The 19,254-nt window shown below is 43.0% G+C and overlaps 1 protein-coding gene across 1 annotated transcript; it reads right to left on the reverse strand.

The window, feature by feature from the left end:
- Positions 1-5,468: 5,468 nt before the first annotated feature.
- On the reverse strand, positions 5,469-18,402 carry LOC106566237 (5-aminolevulinate synthase, nonspecific, mitochondrial). Its single transcript, XM_014134127.2, has 11 exons — positions 18,202-18,402; positions 14,102-14,329; positions 13,561-13,743; positions 11,966-12,091; positions 10,870-11,089; positions 9,978-10,162; positions 9,612-9,791; positions 8,250-8,414; positions 7,355-7,623; positions 6,270-6,432; positions 5,469-5,885 (listed from the first exon to the last, which is right to left on the reverse strand). The coding sequence occupies exons 2-11, from the start codon at positions 14,304-14,306 to the stop codon at positions 5,725-5,727; spliced, it is 1,857 nt and encodes a 618-aa protein (XP_013989602.2). The 5' UTR covers positions 14,307-14,329; positions 18,202-18,402; the 3' UTR covers positions 5,469-5,724.
- Positions 18,403-19,254: the final 852 nt, after the last annotated feature.

A 19,254-nucleotide genomic window follows, 5' to 3' on the forward strand; every position in this document is an offset into this window, starting at 1 on the left:
AGGGCAGTGTTTATTTTGGATCCAATTTTGGAGGTAGTTTTAGTCTTAAAATATATATAAACTCAGCAAAAAAAGAAACATCCCATTTTCAGGACCCTGTCTTTCAAAGATAATTCGCACAAATCCAAATAACAGTAAAGGGTTTAAACACTGTTTCCCATGCTAGTTCAATGAACCATAAACAATTAAGACACTAACAGCTTACAGACGGTAAGCAATTAAGGTCACAGTTATGAAAATGTAGGACACTAAAGAGGCCTTTCTACTGACTCTGAAAAACACAACAAAAAAAAGATGCCCAGGGTCTCTGCTCATCTGCGTGAACGTGCCTTAGGCATGTTGCAAGGAGGCATGAGGACTGCAGATGTGGCCAGGGTAATAAATTGCAATGTCCGTACTGTGAGACGCCTAAGACAGCGCTAAAGGGAGACAGGACTGACAGCTGATCGTCCTCGCAGTGGCAGACCACGTGTAACAACACCTGCACAGGATCGGTATATCTGAACATCACAACTTCGGGACAGGTACAGGATGGCAAAAACAACTGCCCGAGTTACACCGGGAACACACAATCCCTCCATCAGTGCTCAGACTGTCCGCAATAGGCTGAGAGAGGCTGGACTGAGGGATTGTAGGCCTATTGTAAGGCAGGTCCTCACCAGACATCACCAGCAACAACGTCGCCTATGGGCACAAACCCACCGTCGCAGGGCTGGACCAGACAGGACTGGCAATAAGTGCTCTTCACTGACGAGTCGCGGTTTTGTCTCACCAGGGGTGTTGGTCTGTGCGTGATTTCCTGCAAGACAGGAATGTCAGTGTTCTGCCACGGCCAGCGAAGAGCCCGGATCTCAATCCCATTAAGCACGTCTGGGATCTGTTGGATCGGAGGATGAGGGCTAGGGTCATTCCCCCCAGAAATGTCCGGGAACTTGCAGGTGCCATGGTGGAAGAGTGGGGTAACATCTCATAGCAAGAACTGGCAAATCTGGTGCAGTCCATGAGGAGACGCCCTGCAGTACTTAATGCAGCTGGTGGCCACACCAGATACTGACTGTTACTTTTGATTTTGACCCCCACCTTTGTTCAGGGACACATTATTCCATTTCTGTTAGTCACATGTCTGTGGAACTTGTTCAGTTTATGTCTCAGTTGTTGAATCGTGTTATGTTCATAGAAATATTTACACATGTTAAGTTTGCTGAAAATAATCGCAGTTGACAGTGAGAGGACGTTTCTTTTTTTGCTGAGTTTATATATATATATATATATACACTACCGTTCAAAAGTTTGGTGTCACTGAGAAACGTCATTGTTTTTGAAAGAAAAGCCAATTTTTTGTCCATTAAAATAACATAAAATCTATCAGAAACACAGCGTAGACAATGTTAATGTTGTAAATGAATATCTACGTATAGAGGCCCATTATCAGCAACCATCACTCCTGTGTTCCAATGGCATGTTGTGTTAGCTAATACAAGTTTATCATTTTAAAAGGCTAATTGATCATTAGAAAACCCTTTTGCAATCATGTTAGCACAGCTGAAAACTGCTGTACTGAGTAAAGAAGCTATAAAACTGGCCTTCTTTAGACTAGTTGCGTATCTGGAGCATCAGCATTTGTGGATTCGATTACAGGCTCAAAATGGCAAGAAACAAAGAACTTTCTTCTGAATCTCGTCAGTCTATTCTTGTTCTAAGAAATTAAGGCTATTCCATGCGAGAAATTGCCAAGAAACTGAAGATCTCGTATAACGCTGTGTCCTACACCCTTCACAGAAAAGAGCAAACTGGCTCTAACCAGAATAGAAAGAGGAGTGGGAGGCCCCGGTGCACAACTGAGCAAGAGGACAAGTACATAAAAGTGTCTAGTTTGAGAAACAGACGCCTCTCAAGTCCTCAACTGGCAGCTTCATTAAATAGTACCCGCAAAACACCAGTCTCAACATCAACAGTGAAGAGGCGACTCCGGGATGCTGGCCTTCCAGGCAGAGTTCCTCTGTCCAGTGTCTGTGTTCTTTTGCCCATCTTAATCTTTTATTTTTATTGGCCAGTCTGAGATATGGCTTTTTCTTTGCAACTCTGCCTAGACGGCCAGCATCCCGAAGTCGCCTTTCGACTGTTTTTATTGTTCATTCTGTGTTTGAAATTCACTTCTCGACTGAAGGACCTTACAGATAATTGTATGTAAGCGGTACAGAGATGGAGCTAATCACTAAGATAATTTTCTTTATCACCATTATTGAACACAGTGTGAGTTCATGCAATTTATCGGACTTGTTAAGCAAATGTTTACTGTTGAATTTATTTAGGCTTTCCATAACAAAGGGGTTGAATACTTGACAAGACATTTCAGCTTTTTATTTGTTATAAATAAATAAAATAAAAAATACACTGACATTATGGGTTATTGTGTATAGATCAGTGACACAAAATCTCGAATTTAGGCTGTAACAAAAAAAAAAAATTGGAAAAAGTAAAGGGGTATGAATAATTTGAAACTGTATCAGTCAAGAGGTTTACTTTCTGAAAGCCTCTGTAATACAGGGAGTTTATAGACAAGCAAACACCAAACACACCAACAGCCGTAAAGAGGTGACAATAACGCCTCTTGGCAGGGCCCTCAGATCCTCAAAATATTCTACCTCTGCACCATTGAGAGCATCTTGACAGGCTGCATCACCGCCTGGTATGACAACTGCTTGGCATCGCTACAGAGCGTATTGTGGATGACCCAGTACATCACTGGGACTGAGTTCCCCCGCCATTCAGGATCTCTATACCAGGTGGGGTCAGAGGATGGCACAAAAAAAAATGTCAAAGACTCACTCAAGTCATAGACAGTTCACTCTGCTAGGAACCTGATCAGTTTCTACCCCCAAGCCATAACACTACTAAATAGTTACCTGGACTATCTACATTGAATCTTTTTGCACTATTTTATTTAACTAGGCAGGTCAGTTAAGAACAAGTTCTTATTTACACTGATGGCCTAGGAACAGTGGGTTAACTGCTTTGTTCAGGGGAACAGTGGGTTAACTGCCTTGTTCAGGGGAACAGTGGGTTAACTGCCTAGTTCAGGGGAACAGTGGGTTAAGTGCTTTGTTCAGGGGAACAGTGGGTTAACTGCTTTGTTCAGGGGAACAGTGGGTTAACTGCCTTGTTCAGGGGAACAGTGGGTTAACTGCCTTGTTCAGGGGAACAGTGGGTTAACTGCCTTGTTCAGGGGAACAGTGGGTTAACTGCCTTGTTCAGGGGAACAGTGGGTTAACTGCCTTGTTCAGGGGAACAGTGGGTTAACTGCCTTGTTCAGGGGAACAGTGGGTTAACTGCCTTGTTCAGGGGAACAGTGGGTTAACTGCCTTGTTCAGGGGAACAGTGGGTTAACTGCCTTGTTCAGGGGAACAGTGGGTTAACTGCCTTGATCAGGGGAACAGTGGGTTAACTGCCTTGTTCAGGGGAACAGTGGGTTAACTGCCTTGTTCAGGGGAACAGTGGGTTAACTGCCTTGTTCAGGGGAACAGTGGGTTAACTGCTTTGTTCAGGGGAACAGTGGGTTAACTGCTTTGTTCAGGGGAACAGTGGGTTAACTGCTTTGTTCAGGGGAACAGTGGGTTAACTGCTTTGTTCAGGGGAACAGTGGGTTAACTGCCTTGTTCAGGGGAACAGTGGGTTAACTGCTTTGTTCAGGGGAACAGTGGGTTAACTGCCTTGTTCAGGGGAACAGTGGGTTAACTGCTTTGTTCAGGGGAACAGTGGGTTAACTGCCTTGTTCAGGGGAACAGTGGGTTAACTGCCTTGTTCAGGGGAACAGTGGGTTAAGTGCTTTGTTCAGGGGAACAGTGGGTTAACTGCCTTGTTCAGGGGAACAGTGGGTTAACTGCCTTGTTCAGGGGAACAGTGGGTTAACTGCCTTGTTCAGGGGAACAGTGGGTTAACTGCTTTGTTCAGGGGAACAGTGGGTTAACTGCTTTGTTCAGGGGAACAGTGGGTTAACTGCTTTGTTCAGGGGAACGGTGGGTTAACTGCCTTGTTCAGGGGCAGAAAAGATTTATCAGCTCGGGGATTCGATCTAGCAACCTATCGGGTACTGGCCCAACAACTCTTAACACTTGGCTACCTGCCGCCACTAACTTGGACTCATCACATACGCTGCTGCTACCGTTTGTGTCACTTTATTCACAGTTCTATGTCTACATCAATTACCTCGTACCCCTGCACATCAACTCAGTACTGCTACCCCTTTCATATAGCCGAGTTATTACTCCATGTGTATCTATTGTTATGAGTTTTACTTGATTATTACAACTGTTAATTCTCTCTGCATTGTTGGGAAGGTCCTGTCAGTAAGCATTTCACCGTTAGTCTACGCCAGTTTAAAGCATGTGACAATTTGTTTTCATTCATTGGCTGCATTTAGACAGGCAGTCTATTTCATATTTTTTTTACAATAAATTGGTCTTTTGACCAATGCATTGGACAGACAAGTAAGGCGCGAGATGCGACTGTAATGTGGTGAGGAGAGAGCAAGAGAAGGTGAAGGAGGCTTGAAGCACTTGGCATCTTATGACATGCATTATCTGAATTATACCTACGGAGGAGCGGCATCTACGGAGGAACTTTGGTCCAAAGAGGTTCAGAGGTAGCTAGCAAGTGAACAAGCTTGTGTATGCAGCGTGGCATCAGAATTAAACTAAATCAAGTCTTACTTTTTTGTAGTTAAATCCAATGTGAAACGTGACTATAGTATCCTTAACTAGTATTGAAAACGTGAATCCAGTATTCTCCAATTAAATCTCCCTGATCTCTGAATCACTCTTGAAACATTAGTAGGCTATGCTTTGGAGGGTGAGGGACAGGTAGCCTATAAACGGAAAGATTTTCAGCTGTCAGACATTGGAATAAGTTTGAGTGACGGCTTTGCATAGGCTGTTTTTTTGTGGGACGGGAGGGGTTTGAGATTTATTAAACGGTTCCCATGCGTTTAAAATTAACAGTTCTGTTCCAGAACAGTATTGATTGCTTTCGTTCCTGGTTCAGATTCTTTTAATCAAGAAATTCCCTTCGTTTTAAGTCCACTGAACCGGTTCCAGCCGCTAGTCAGAAGACCATTTAGTGGAAAAAAATAAATAAAAATTGTGTAGAATCCGAGTCTGTCCGTCTAAATTGCAGCTATGGAGAAATGTCAGGACCCAGAACTGTCACGAGGCTACTTCCTATTCAGAGTGTAGAAAATCTCTTATCTGGGGATGCCATCTATAATGCAAGCCTGATCCCAGATCTGTTGGCAACTCCACATTCAGTGACAAGGAGTTGGCACTAAATCACCAAGATTGGTACTCTGGCTACCGTCATGAATATTAAGTATATAGGACACTATTTGTTATAAAAACGTCCTCATTGGGGTGGACTTCATGTTCAAACCAAACGACTTTAATGTGACCAAGTGAACGTGACAATAACACAGAAACATTCAAGTTATTTATTTCGACAATCTAGTGCCCATGGAATACTCAATAATAAGTTATGACACTTATAAAATACAAATATAGATATAAATTCTATGACGTCACAAACGGTACCCTATTCCCTTGCTAGTGTGCTACTTTTGACGAGAGCCTTATGGCCCCTGGTGAAAAAAGTTGCGCACTAGCAAGGTAATAAAAATAAAGTGCCAATGACAGTGACGGAGGAATGGGTTGAGTGTATTCTGTAGTGTGTCCATCATGCGTGAGCTGAGATGGAGTGACTCAGGCCTCTGAAGTAAGACTGTTCTCTCTCCGTCATCAGCTCAAAGTGAAGGGGCTGCCGGCAGAAGTTACACTCCGCTGATGATTGGGACTTCAGAGGTAGACCCGACTCCTTCCACGTCTGAACCAGCTTCTCTGAAGGAGGGGGGACAATATTTTTTTTTTTAAGGAGGATGTACATGACTATTTCCTTAAGTTATATGCTTACTGAAAAACCCACCAAGGTTTTACAAAACAAAAATCATAAAGTTCATATTTTACTACCGGGGTCTTCACGCTGTCACAAATATTATTTATCCAGCCACAGAAGTATACTTCAGTGGTATATCTGGATAAACATGGCGTTAAAGTGGGAGTTGAACCCTTGACCCCCCCCCCCACCTCAAAACATTCCCTTCAGTTTTATGCCTAGTACTGAACACGACAAGAGGTTCACAACAAACAAAAAACCGTTTGAGGAAACCATTGAGGGCAGTCAGTTCCTGTTTACTAGCCAGCTAGACCGAACATGTCCCTTACCGACAAAGTAGGTCATCATCTGAGGGGTGTGGTGTGGCGTGGGGGCGATGCGTAGAAGCTCCTCCCCTCTGGCGACCGTGGGATAGTTGATGGCCTGGACGTAGACGTTGTAACGACTCATCATGATGTCAGAGACCTCCGTGTTCTTCTCCGCGTCGGACACCTGCAATAAATCCATCCATCCATTTAGGACCACGGCCATAGTAACACGGTTGAGGTCTATCAATAAACAACAGTGTTTTTAGGTCAAAGTGTCATAAGGCTGAGGATGTCGATAAACAGTGACAAGGTTGATGGAGGACAACGCCGAGCTCTCTAGGTGTGAGAATGGGCAGGGCCAGGAGTTGTGCTCAGGGATAACTCTGGGCTCTAGTTAAGCTATGATCATGTCATGTGCAGCATCCTGCCGGTAAAGTACACCGAGTGGACAAAACATTAAGAACACCTTCTGAATATTGAGTTGCGTGTGTCGTGTCCATCCTTTTGCCTTCAGAACAGCCTCAATTCTTCAGGGCATGGACTCTACAAGGGGTGGAAATAATCCTACAGGGACGCTGAGCCACATTGACCCAAACACTTCCCAGTTAAATTTGTCTCCAGTTGGCTGGATGTCCTTTGGGTGGTGGACCATTCTTGAGACACACAGGGAACAGTGGAAAGTGGAAAAACCCAGCAACGTTGCAGTTCTTGACACAAACCAGGGCACCTACTACCACACCCTGCTCAAAGGCACTTAAATGTTTTGCCTTTCCCGTTCACCCTCTGAATGGCACATGTACACAATCCATGTCTCAAGGCTTAAAATTCCTTCTTTATCCCGTCTCCTGCCCTTCATCTACACTGATTGAAGTGGATTTAACAGGTGACATCAATAAGGGATCATAGCTTTGACCTGTATTCACCTGGTCAGTCTGTCATTTCGGAAGATTAAAGGATTGATTGTATTAATTCAGCACACCTGAAATTTAAAGGTAATTTCTGATTGAGCTGACATTCGCAGCGTTTACCGCCAATGAAAGCGGAAACATTGCCTTTAAATTTAATTCACGCTATAGTGCTGAACCCTAAGTTGTAGTGATTCTTACTCTGACAGGGATGATGTGAGAGGGACAGTGGACGACGGGCAGTCCGGAGTCCATGAGCATCTGTCTCAGCAGCTTCACGTTACGCTGGTGTTTCCTCCGGAGGGAGCGGCCCTCCTCCCCTTTAAGGGTCTGGATGGACTCGCGGGCGCCAGCCAGCAGCATGGGAGGTAGAGACGTGGTGAATATGAAGCCTGCAGCGTAGCTACGCACTGTGTCCACCAGGGCATCGGTACTGGCGATGTAGCCTCCAACACAGCCAAACGCCTTGCCTGGAAGAACATATCATTAACACTAATTAGGACAAACAAATTAAACCCGTGGTTCTCTTTGTGTTTTTTTTAGGCGTAAATGGATGTTAAAGGAGACATTCTAGTGCTTTAGAAAGCACCCAGCGTGATGTTCACCAGCTGTTCTGTCTGGTCATCTTGACTTGCTTCTATTCCAACAGACAAAGCACCTCCAGATTGTCCCAGTGTGTGTGTGTGTGTGTGTGAGATAATTGGTCTCTCAGCAGTCCCCAGGCTTAGAGGAAATGTAAGAAGCACCGTGGTCTCCTAGCAACAGGTCATGAACAGATCCTAGTTCCTGTTTCTCCAGTACCACCAAGGAGCGTTAAGCAACAACCTCAACCTCCTGTATTAGAAGACCAGACATCTGGTTCGTCTCAGGGTTTCAGATAAACAAAGACTGGTTCAGGGATGTGAATGGAACATAGACAAATCTGGAAGTTGTCTAGGAGACAGGGCAGTTTCAAATAGAACTGAATGGAGGATAAAGCAGGAATTCCTCGTTTTTCAGGACAAATCACATCCGTGATTTGTAAAGCCAAGTGAATGGACTTGAAGGTCTAAACATAATTCCCTGGGGCCATTTTGCTTGTTAGTTGAGTACTGACCCAGTGTTCCAGAGATGATGTCCATCTTGTGCATGATGCCGTCTCTGTCCCCGATACCTCCTCCCCTGGCGCCGTACAGCCCCACCGCATGGACCTCGTCTACAAACGTGATGGCTCCAAACTCATGGGCCACATCACACAACTCATTCAGAGGACACACCGCTCCTTTAAGACAAGATACACAGTATTATATAACCATTTCAGCGGGAGGCATTTTAAACAAGGTTACAGTGGGACACACCGCTCCTTTAAGAAACAAACGATTAATATCATATAATCCGTTTCATAGAGGTTGGATTGTATAGAAGAACATTATCTAAACATTATTTAAACAGGGCAGTGTTCATTTTGGAACCTATTTTAGAGGTAGTTTTAGTCTTAAAATGTATATTAACTCAGCCCTTTTTCAGGACCCCGTCTTTCAAAGATAATTAGCACAAATCCAAATAACTTCAGATCATTGTAAAGGGTTTAAACACTGTTACTTGTTCAATGAACTATAAACAATGCACTGCAGTACTTAATGCAGCTGGTGGCCACACCAGCTACTGACTGTTACTTTTGACCCCCACCTTTGTTCAGGGACACATTCAATTTGTTAGTCACATGTCTGTGGAACTTGTTCAGTTTATGTCTCAGTTGAATCTTATTATATTCATAACATGTAAATATTTTTACGTTTGTTGAAAATAAAACTCAGTGAAAGGACGTTTATTTTTTTTGCTGAGTTCATATTTTACACTTTTCAGCCTTCATTAGTTTTAGTTAAGTCATAAAACTCTGGACAATATGATTCTAGTTTTAGTCAGTGCATTTCCCCCCCCCATTAAAATATATATTTTTTTTTAAATGCAGAAATCACCATGTCGCCATTTCCTGGTTGCTAAAAATCTAGTAGTTTCAATTTCAGTTTATGACAAAACAAGGAAGTCTAGTGTAGAGAATCCCTGTACCATCTAAACCGCTGTGAAATATAATTTTTCCACATTCAAAAATATTATATTTTCAGCTGGTGAACAATACATTAAAAAAACATTTAATTTTATAGGAAGCATAGAATAGTGCACATAAAACAGATCTACCACTTCTTAGACTTGATTTCAATGAGAAAGAAATGGTTTATATAGATCTGTCAATGTTAATTTGGTCAGGTAACTCCCCCCCCAAAAAAAATTTAAAAGTAAAATATTGCTGATTTAATATCTACTGCATCAAGTAACAAAAACCAAATGTGTGTTCCAAATGTCAACCTATATAGTGCACTACTTTTGACCAGAGACCTATGGGCCCTGCCCCCCCCAGTCAAAAGTAGGGCACTATATAGGGTACCCTATTAGGACACATTACAAGAACTCCACTCACCATCCATGGAGTGGACCGTCTCGAAGGCCACGATCTTTGGAGAGGAGGGGTCTGATTTCAGCAGCAGCTCTCGCAAATGTTCGGGGTCATTGTGACGGAAGATGAACTTCTTGGCTCCGCTGTTCCTGATGCCTTGGATCATGGAGGCGTGGTTCCCTGCATCAGAGTAGATCTCACAGCCTGGAGAGAGACGGGAATAAAAAAAAAACAGGCTGTTCAGTACCATGAACCAGAGCAACTCTAAAAATGTGCAAACACTGCACACCTGGGCGATACAAAACAAAAATAAAAAATAAAAAGTAGCCCATTGTCACCTGGAAGTACAGTTTATGGTGCTAGAGCAGGTGAGTAATGGGGTGTTGTTACCTGGCATCATCTTGGCCAGGGTGAACAAGGTGGAGTCATTGGCTACGAAGCAGGAAGTGAAGAGGAGCGCAGCGTCCTTCCTGTGGAGGTCTGCTAGTTCCTGCTCCAGTTCTACGTGGAACTTACTGGTCCCAGAGATGTTCCTGGTTCCTCCAGCCCCACTGCCGTGCTTATGCAACGTTTCCCTGTAAAACAACAGCGGGGGGGGGTAACGTCAACAGCTGCCCCGGGAACCAACCCAACGTCTGGCAACACCACCAGGTAAAACAGGCCAATTAACAAGCTCACACCTTCACTGAGACATTAACAGACCGCCCTTTGTAGGCATCTACATGTTAAGCCAAGGGATAGTTGATTGGTCCTCAGGGGGGGGGGAGGGGAACAGTGAAACTAACAGTCTGTTCTGTCCTCAGGGATCAATTAAGACTCTTGTTTCCATGGTTGTGTTCAGTAGGCAGCATGAGGAATTTTATTTTTTTTGTAAATGTTTTGAAATGAAAACAGGTTGCCTACTACTAATCTGGGGAAAAGGAAAAATGCTATTTGTTTCAAATGGGTTTTCCTACTGTGTGTTCCAGTAAACACGACCCTCCAAACAAAACTACCGGTGTTTTCACCTCATTTCTCTATCCATCAAATCAAATGTATTTATAAAGCCCTTCTTACATCAGCTGATATCACAAAGTGCTGTACAGAAACCCAGCCTAAAACCCCAAACAGCAAGCAATGCAGGTGTAGAAGCACGGTGGCTAGGAAAAACTCCCTAGAAAGGCCAGAACCTAGGAAGAAACCTAGAGAGGAACCAGGCTATGAGGGGTGGCTAGGAAAAACTCCCTACAAACTCCCTATCCATCCAACTATCCACTCGGTCGCCAGTTGGCCGGCTACTTACGTGATGGAGTTGACGACCCGTGGGTGTCTGCTCATGCCCAGGTAATCATTGGAGCACCACACAGACACATCTCTCCTGTCGCTGAGGGAGTCGGTGTAGTCGTCACCCATGGGGAAGTCCGTGGCACGACGGTTTACCGTCTTAAAGACACGGTACGTATGATCGCTCTTCTTCTCTTCAATCTTCCTCTCAAAGAACTCATCGTAGTGGAAGTTAGAGACTACAGGGAGAGGAAGGAAACATGATTACAAGACAAAGGTAACAGACAGTTTCAGTAAAAAAAAAAAAGGGAACATTTCGTAACAACTTAAATATATCTGCAAGGTATGGCCGACGACAAAGCCTCTACTTTTATTTCCGCCAACCAACCTAGCTATGGTCGGGGTAATTTGAAAAGTCCTGCCAACCTCTCAGTATAAACTGTCACCTTTTAACTTAACAGCTTTGGCTCTAATTAATGATTCAACATATTGTCATTATGAAAAAAGTATAAACACAAACAGCAGTCCGTATTAACATGTCATCGGCTTGGTCAAAACGTTACATGCTCTATTTTTTTTTTACTACTAAAAATCCAAACTGTTTAAAATGTATTTAGGATTTATGTCAATCTAACAAGCCAGGTAACAAAAAGCAACTTTTCAGAGACAAAGATGTGGTTTGTTAGCTAACTAGCTGGGTCATAATTACCAGAACAAAATCTGACAACATTCTGTTCAACCATTTCAAACTTTTTTTTTTTTTAAATCACCATAAATGGAAACCACATTAAAAAAAAGGTAATGATTACATCTATGGTGATCTGATGACTGCGAGCGTGAATAAATTAATGCAATGTCACCTCTCCATGACATTCACAACACATTCGAAGTTAAACGTCACTTGGGACAAGCAAGGCGATATAAAAAAAAAAAGACTGACAAGAATGGTTATAGTCGTTCGAAAAAGGAACCATAAACCAATTCTTTTTTTTTCACCTTCAGGACACATAGTTACAAATCCTATTAAAAAAAACTGCTTTATATGCTTCAGGCTGCACAATTAAACTTCCCTACAGGGACAATAAAGTTCGGTTTGAACAGGCTTTGTGACTCACAGCTGGGCATGTTCTCCTGCAGCAGTTGGGAAACCCTGGTTGGACGTTGCTTCAGCAGCTTCTTCATCAGATCGGAGGTGTTGACCGGACCAGAGGAGCTGGCAAGCACCTGGGCTGGAGTCACATCTAGGAGAGACACACCGTGATTAGCGATGACTGAATTAAACAAAGTTTTATTGTATTATTTCTATGGGCTGTATCTGACAGACAGGTCAAGGCTAGACCCTAGATGTACCCTACATGACCAAAAGTATGTGGACACCGGCCAAAAGTATATGCTCGTTAGACATCTCATTCTAAAATCATGGGCATTAATATGGAGTTGGTCCCCCCTTTGCTGCTATAACAGCCTCCACTCTTCTGGGAAGGCTTTCCACTAGATGTTGGAACATTGCTTCCATTCAGGTACAACAGCATTAGTGAGTTCAGGCACTGATGTTAGGCAATTCGGCCTGGCTCAAAGCTGTTCAAATTCATCCTAAAAGTGTTCAATGGGGTTGAGGTCAGGGGCTCTGTGCAGGCTGATCAAGTTCTTCCACACCGATCTCAGCAAACCATTGCTGTATGGACCTTGCTTTGTGCACAGGGGCATTGTCATGCTGAAACAGGTAAGGGCCTTCCAACTTCTGCCAATGTTGGAAGTACAGAATCATCTAGAATGTCATTATATGCTGTAGTGTTAAGATTTCCCTTCACTGGAACTAAGGGGACCGAACCATTAAAAAAAACAGCCCTAGACCATTATTCCTCCTCCACCAAACTTTACAGTTGGCACTATGCATTGGGGCAGGTAGCGTTCTCCTGGCATCCGCCAAACCCAGATTCGTCTATCAGACGGTGAAGTGTGATTCATCACTCCAGAGAAGACGTTTCCACCCAACGCTTGGCATTGCCCATGGTGATTTTAGCCTGCTCGGACATGGAAACCCATTTCATAAAGCTCCCGACGAACAGTTCAGAGACAGTTGAGAACTCAGTGAGTGTTGCAAACGAGGACAAGCGATGTTGACTCGCTACAGCAGTTGGTGGTCCTGTTCTGTGAGCTTGTGGCGCCTACCACTTTGTGGCGGAGCAGTTGTTGCTCCTAGACATTTCCACTTCACAACTTGTTGGAAAGGTGGCATCCTATGACGATGCAACGTCAAAAGTCACTGATCTCTTCAGTAAGGATATTCTACTGACAATGTTTGTCTATGGCGATTGCATGACGGTGTGCTTGATTTTATACAGCCATCACCAAGGGGTATGGCTGAAATAGCCAAATGCACTAATTTGAAGGGATGTCTACATACATTAACTCTTGTTATGGGCTGAACAGTAATGTCAGTGTAATAGGCAGAATATCACCGATGAGGAAGGACATTCAAGACGACAAGGAAAACATGTATAGTATTTATTTTTTATGGCTTTTACGGCGTACATCTGTATTAGTCAAACAATATCAGCCTCCAGGTTATTAGGACTATTGTTATGTACCTGTGAATAATAAAGTAGATGTTTAAATTGTGAGCCTTAACCTGTAATAAAAAGCCTATGATGCTTCTGTATTAGTACTAAAAGGCATATAACTCCAGCTGGTTTAACCTCTTGTTTACCTTTCTGGACGGTGCGGACCTCCTGCACATCCTCCTGCAGCTGGATGCTGGCCTGGCGCACCACACCGCTGTTCTGGCCCATCTCAGCTGCCAGGAAGGGGCACTTTGAGGTACCCGAGGCCTGGCCAGAGAGGGGCATGGGGTGGCTCTGAGGCAACTTGATGGTGGTGCCCCCATTGGCTCCTAAAGAGGACAGAAGATACTAGGGGTTAGGAGATGAAGAGCAACACACACACACAGCGTTGAAACTACACCATACTCTGTCCTGGGGATCTCCATGGGTGTGCGCTTTGGGTTTTTTTGCCCTAGAAAACTACACAGCTGATTTAAATAGAGCTTGATGAGTCAGTTATTGGAATCGAGAGTTTTCCTTGCCATGAGTCCCAGCTGTACTCCTATAGACTGTTATAATGCCATAGAAGGTAAAAACTCATGTCTCAGGGCAAGAGTTTTCCCTGATCGTGTGATCTGACCACCATGAAGATTCCTGCCTCAACATAACCCAGCAAGGTTCAGTCGAAGATGATATCCCTCCACTTACCTGGTGTCTGGGCTGAAGTCACGGTGTCCTCAGTCTTCTGCAAGCTAGCTGAGGAGGAGCAGAGAGAGCGGGCCAGAGGCTTGGAGGCCAGGTTCATCATCACTGGACATTTCTGTGCATAGACCACCAGGGACTTCCGGGCCTGCTGGAGGAAGGACTGGGGCACGCGGGACAGGAACGGGCAGCGGCGAATTAAAGTCTCCATCCTTACACAGTGATTGTCAAAGCCTGAGGGGAAACAAAGGTGAAGATTAGGACAACATCTCTCCTTTAGAGCCCAACCAGGCTAGACAACATTTCATTTAGAGCCCAACCGATATAGCCATTCATCCATGTTGTAGGCCGATATTGGCCTTTCGACGCTATACATTGTGTCAGCCGATAACGGATAATAAATAGGATGAAAAGGGGAATGTCATGTGATCTGAACACTAGCGGCCATTCTCATAATGTCCTTCTTGTCACAATGTACGAATTCAACAATTGAAGCATAACTTATTGGACATTTACTCTTTTGGATGGCAATTTAAGAGAATTCAGTGTGGAAACATGACTAATTTCCCTGCTGTAAAACAGTCTATCAGCAGGTATATTGGTGTCAGACCCAAATTAATATACCTTTGGGGCTTTAATCTCCTTTGAGTCAGACTTTACAAGTAAAAAAATTTTTTAAAAAAATTTGAAATTGTGCTACTAATGCACATGACAGCACAAACACGTCTCATAAAAATAATGTTTTTGTTTGGTTAGCTTTTGGAAAATTTTAAAATAAAACATTTTTCCTTCTTTAGAAGTTCCAGCTAGGCAGGCTAACATCAGCTAATTCATTTGCTAGCTTTCATACAGTAGGCAAATATTCATAATTACATATTTAAAATGTAAGTAGACATGCAATCATAATTGACTTTAGCGCATATAAAGCACCCACAAGATACCGGTGGCTGAAAACACAATCGTTGCGGGAAAAACGAGTGACGAATTTCCAGACAAGGGCAGTCCATTTAAAATGCATTCCTTCCTCCCTTCCTCGCCCTGCAAGTGTAAACTCGTCAAACGTCATCAGAAGTGTCCACTTAAAAGACACACCCTCAAGTTAGGTGTTTGGAACACAGCCTCAGTTTTCCTAAACAACCTCCCTTTCTTGGAAACACTATTGTTACAGTTGGAAGGAAGGACCGTGTTGTTCCAGTAGGGAGGGTAAACATTCAGGCAGCTCTGACCCTAATGAAGCTCTGTATACAGCCTCCAGTTAAATTGTGTTTGAGGTATTTTAACCAGTTAATAAAAAATAAAGTAAATGTAATTGTTCCAATAGTTTGGGAGTGGGAAACATACCAGCACCCAAAATTGACATGTTGAATTATTTTGGCGTATTACATTTTAGAATGCCCTAATTTCCCCCCAATGTAATCGGGACAGTATGCATTACTACCTTAGGACAAGCTCTCATTTTCACCTCAAACAAGCAAGTGAAATTACACAATTTGTACCTCAGATTGTCAAAGTAAGCTTAACATCTGATTTGGTACTGTTGATTTTATTTATACACGCCTGACAGGTGTATAGATGGACGCAGCTGTCCATTTCAGACTCAAATGGCGAAGAAAATGTATGGCGCCCTCTTTAAAGAAAAAAAAAAAAAAGAGCCACTGTCCACAAACAAATACACATGACAGTCAAGCCAGCACTCAAATGAGATCCAATTCCTGTCTATGTAGAGATGAAGTTACCCAGTCAAAAATAAAGTTGTTTCATTGTTCGTTTTGGCCGTCTACCGTAAACTGTCCAACAGGTAGCCTGAAGGTTCAGAGCGTTGAGACAGTACTAGTGACCGAAAAGTCACTGGTTTTTTGAATTCCTGAACTGATTAGGGGAAGAAAAAACAAAATGCTGGTCATTGTGTCCTTGAGCAAGGCTCTTATCCAGAGACACATACAGGAGCAATTAGGGTTAAGAGTGTTAAATGACTCACTACTGTAGTGTCTGGATGAGAGAGTCTGCTAAATGACTCCCTACTGTAGTGTCTCTGGATCAGAGAGTCTGCTAAATGACTCACTACTGTAGTGTCTCTGGATCAGGGAGTCTGCTAAATGACTCCCTACTGTAGTGTCTGGATCAGAGAGTCTGCTAAATGACTCTACTGTCAATGTAAACAAAGACTTGATAAATGGCCACTACAGGTTCTCATGAAGTATACCCAAGTTTGTTGTGGTTAGTCTTTTAGCAGAGCGCAAAGGGCTCATGTAGCAGCAGAGAAATGTCCCCGTTTCAGTGATTTCCATACAATATCGATGTGATTAATTGAACACAAATTTGTTAACATCCTAAATTACTTATTTCAATTGATCGATTTCCTTATATGAACTTAAACTCTAAAATCGTTGCACACACACACAATGATCTAAAGCATGTGGACACCTGCTTGTCAAACATCTCATCCCAAAACTATACGCATTAATATGGAGTTGGTCCCCCCCCCCCTTTAATGCTATAACAGCCTCCACTCTTCTGGGAAGGCTTTCCACTAGATGTTGGAGCATTTGTAGCTGAATGAAACCAGAGCATTAGTGAGTTTAGGCACGGATGTTGGGCAATTAGGCCTGGCTTGCAGTCGTTCAAATAAGTGTTGCAACCAAGGACAGATTATTATTCTTTTTTTTTTATGCTTCATCACTTGGCGCTCCCATTGTGTGAGCTTGCGTGGCCTACCACTTTGTGGATGAGCCGTTATTGATCCTTGACAATTCCACTTCACAATAACAGCACTTACAGTTGACCCAGGGCGGAAATTTGACAAACTTACTTGTTGGAAAGGTGCATGTCTGAATCTAGTTGATAATACCCATTAAAAAAAAACAAGTTCTAATTTAGCTAAATAAACGTAATATGAACAAACGTGTAATTGCAAAGAATCCCTTTACACCAAAAATATTGTATTTTCAGCTGGTGTACAAAACCTAATGAAAGAGGCAAAAACAAAATGGAAAGAATAGAAATAGTGCACATAGAACACATCTGCCGCTTCTTAGACTCAATGAGAATGATCTGTGTGAATTTCGTCTGGTCACCCAAGAAGTTACATATTGCAGATTTAAAATAAAAATTAAAGTGTAAACTACCGAATGAGCCCAAAAACATGTTGATTTTTTAAATTTTAAACAAGTGAAAATGAGTTTGTCCTGCCTTCTTCCAGTCAATATGATTTTTTTTTTGTCATGACAAAAACATTTGACATTTAAAAGTATTTTACAATCTAGTTATATTACATTTGTGTGTGATCTGACAGGCCAAATGAAGTCAAGTGAGCCTAAAATACCAGCAGTTAGTTGTAAATCAATTCAAGACAAAAGTTTCATATCTACCAGGTTAAGTATCTACACTTACATTTTCAATGTCATAACTCGCATGCTGACCACACCGTTTTATTTAACAAAATACAGTTACATGTTATTCAGTCACCAACACTTCTCACGGACGTCAAAAAGCGTCTGCGTAGCTAGCTGAAGTACCATACAGGTTTAATACTTCTCGACCTGTCCCCAAATTAATACAGTTTGGTTCAGAGTTAGTTTTCATACACCTGTGTGTCTTGATGGACAAATTTAACATGGTGGTGGTGGACGCACACACCCAGACCAGTCAGCATGTTACCCAATCAATCACTTTAGCAAAAAGGGTTTTTTCTCTTATTTTTAAAGAAATAAAAAATAAGTTAGTTAGCTAAATGAACTAGCAAGCTAAGCATGGTCCGTGTTAAATGGTATCTTTAGGACACCCCATTGAAGGTGACAGTTATAAAAGGTAAGGGTTAGCCGAAGGAGCTCGGTTAGCACTGACAAGCTAATCACTGACCCCGGTTAGCCCCTCTCCATGACGACCAGAACTCAATTCTTCCGTTTCTCTATACATTCATCCGCTACATACTTCATTGCGGATAACAAACGAACATCAACGGTTCGTGATGTAACGTTAACATTTTGACCGGAGCCTAAATATTCTGGGTAGACATGCAAGGTTAGCCCCACTAACTAGCATACCGGGCATGCTAGCTAACGAAACCTAATAAATGAAGGACGAATGTCTATATCTAGTTTGCTTACCTCGCTCGGTATGTTTCGGGTTACCTTCTCACGAACGAAGAAAGAAATGAAAAGATAACTTTGTAAGACCTCAACGCTGGTTTCAGTGTAAATATAACTCTAATGCTTCGTTATCCTGCACTGAGGACGAACGGAAGGACAGGGATATGCAACCGGCTTATAACATCTACTGCGGCTATTAAATATCGCGAGAATGGGAGTGTGTACGTCATAACCCCGTCCCAAAACAGTCCAGGCTGTTACCATCCCAGACAGTCCAGGATACCGTCACTAGTTACCACAGCCACAAAGTCATAACCCCCCATCCCAGACAGTCCAGGCTACCGTCACTAGTTACCACAGCCACAAAGTCATACCCCCCCCCCCCATCCCCCATCCCAGACAACCGTCACTAGGTACCACAGCCACAAAGTCACAAACCCAATCCCAGACAGTCCAGGATACCGTCACTAGTTACCACAGCCACAAAGTCATACCCCCCATCCCAGACAGTGCAGGCTACCGTCACTAGTTACCACAGCCACAAAGTCATACCCCCCCATCCCAGACAGTGCAGGCTACCGTCACTAGTTACCACAGCCACAAAGTCATAACCCCCCCCATCCCAGACAACCGTCACTAGGTACCACAGCCACAAAGTCATAACCCCATCCCAGACAGTTCAGGTTACCGTCTAGTTACCACAGCCACAAAGTCATTACCCCCCTGTTTCTTCAATTTCACTTCTTACAATGTTTTTAAATGTCACCTTCACTTAACTAGGCAAGCCAGTTAAGAACAAATTCTTATTTACAATGACTGCCAACCGGGGAACAGTGGGTTAACTAACTGCCTTGTTTAGGGGCAGAACGACAGATTTTTTTTTACCTTGTCAGCTCGGGGATTCGATCTAACAACCTTTCGGTTACTGCCTCAACGCTCTAACCTGCCCCAACGCTACCTGCCGTCCCAAAATGTGATTGTAAACCTACCCTTAAACCACATTGCTAACCTTAAATGATGACCAAAAAGCTAATTTTAGTTTTCATGATTTTTCTTTTACAATATAGACAA

This window comes from Salmo salar, chromosome ssa12, assembly GCF_905237065.1.
Source record: "Salmo salar chromosome ssa12, Ssal_v3.1, whole genome shotgun sequence".
NCBI classification, from domain to species: domain Eukaryota; kingdom Metazoa; phylum Chordata; class Actinopteri; order Salmoniformes; family Salmonidae; genus Salmo; species Salmo salar.

Bases quoted from the DNA above. Each gene is read 5' to 3' on its own strand.
- LOC106566237 (XM_014134127.2), bottom strand. From the start codon at position 14,306: ATGGAGACTTTAATTCGCCGCTGCCCGTTCCTGTCCCGCGTGCCCCAG. The intron at 13,744-14,101 runs GTAAGTGGAGGG...TGTCCTCTTTAG, and splicing joins GACTTCAGCCCAGACACCAG to GAGCCAATGGGGGCACCACC. The intron at 7,624-8,249 runs GTCAGTACTCAA...ATGTTCTTCCAG, and splicing joins CATCATCTCTGGAACACTGG to GCAAGGCGTTTGGCTGTGTT.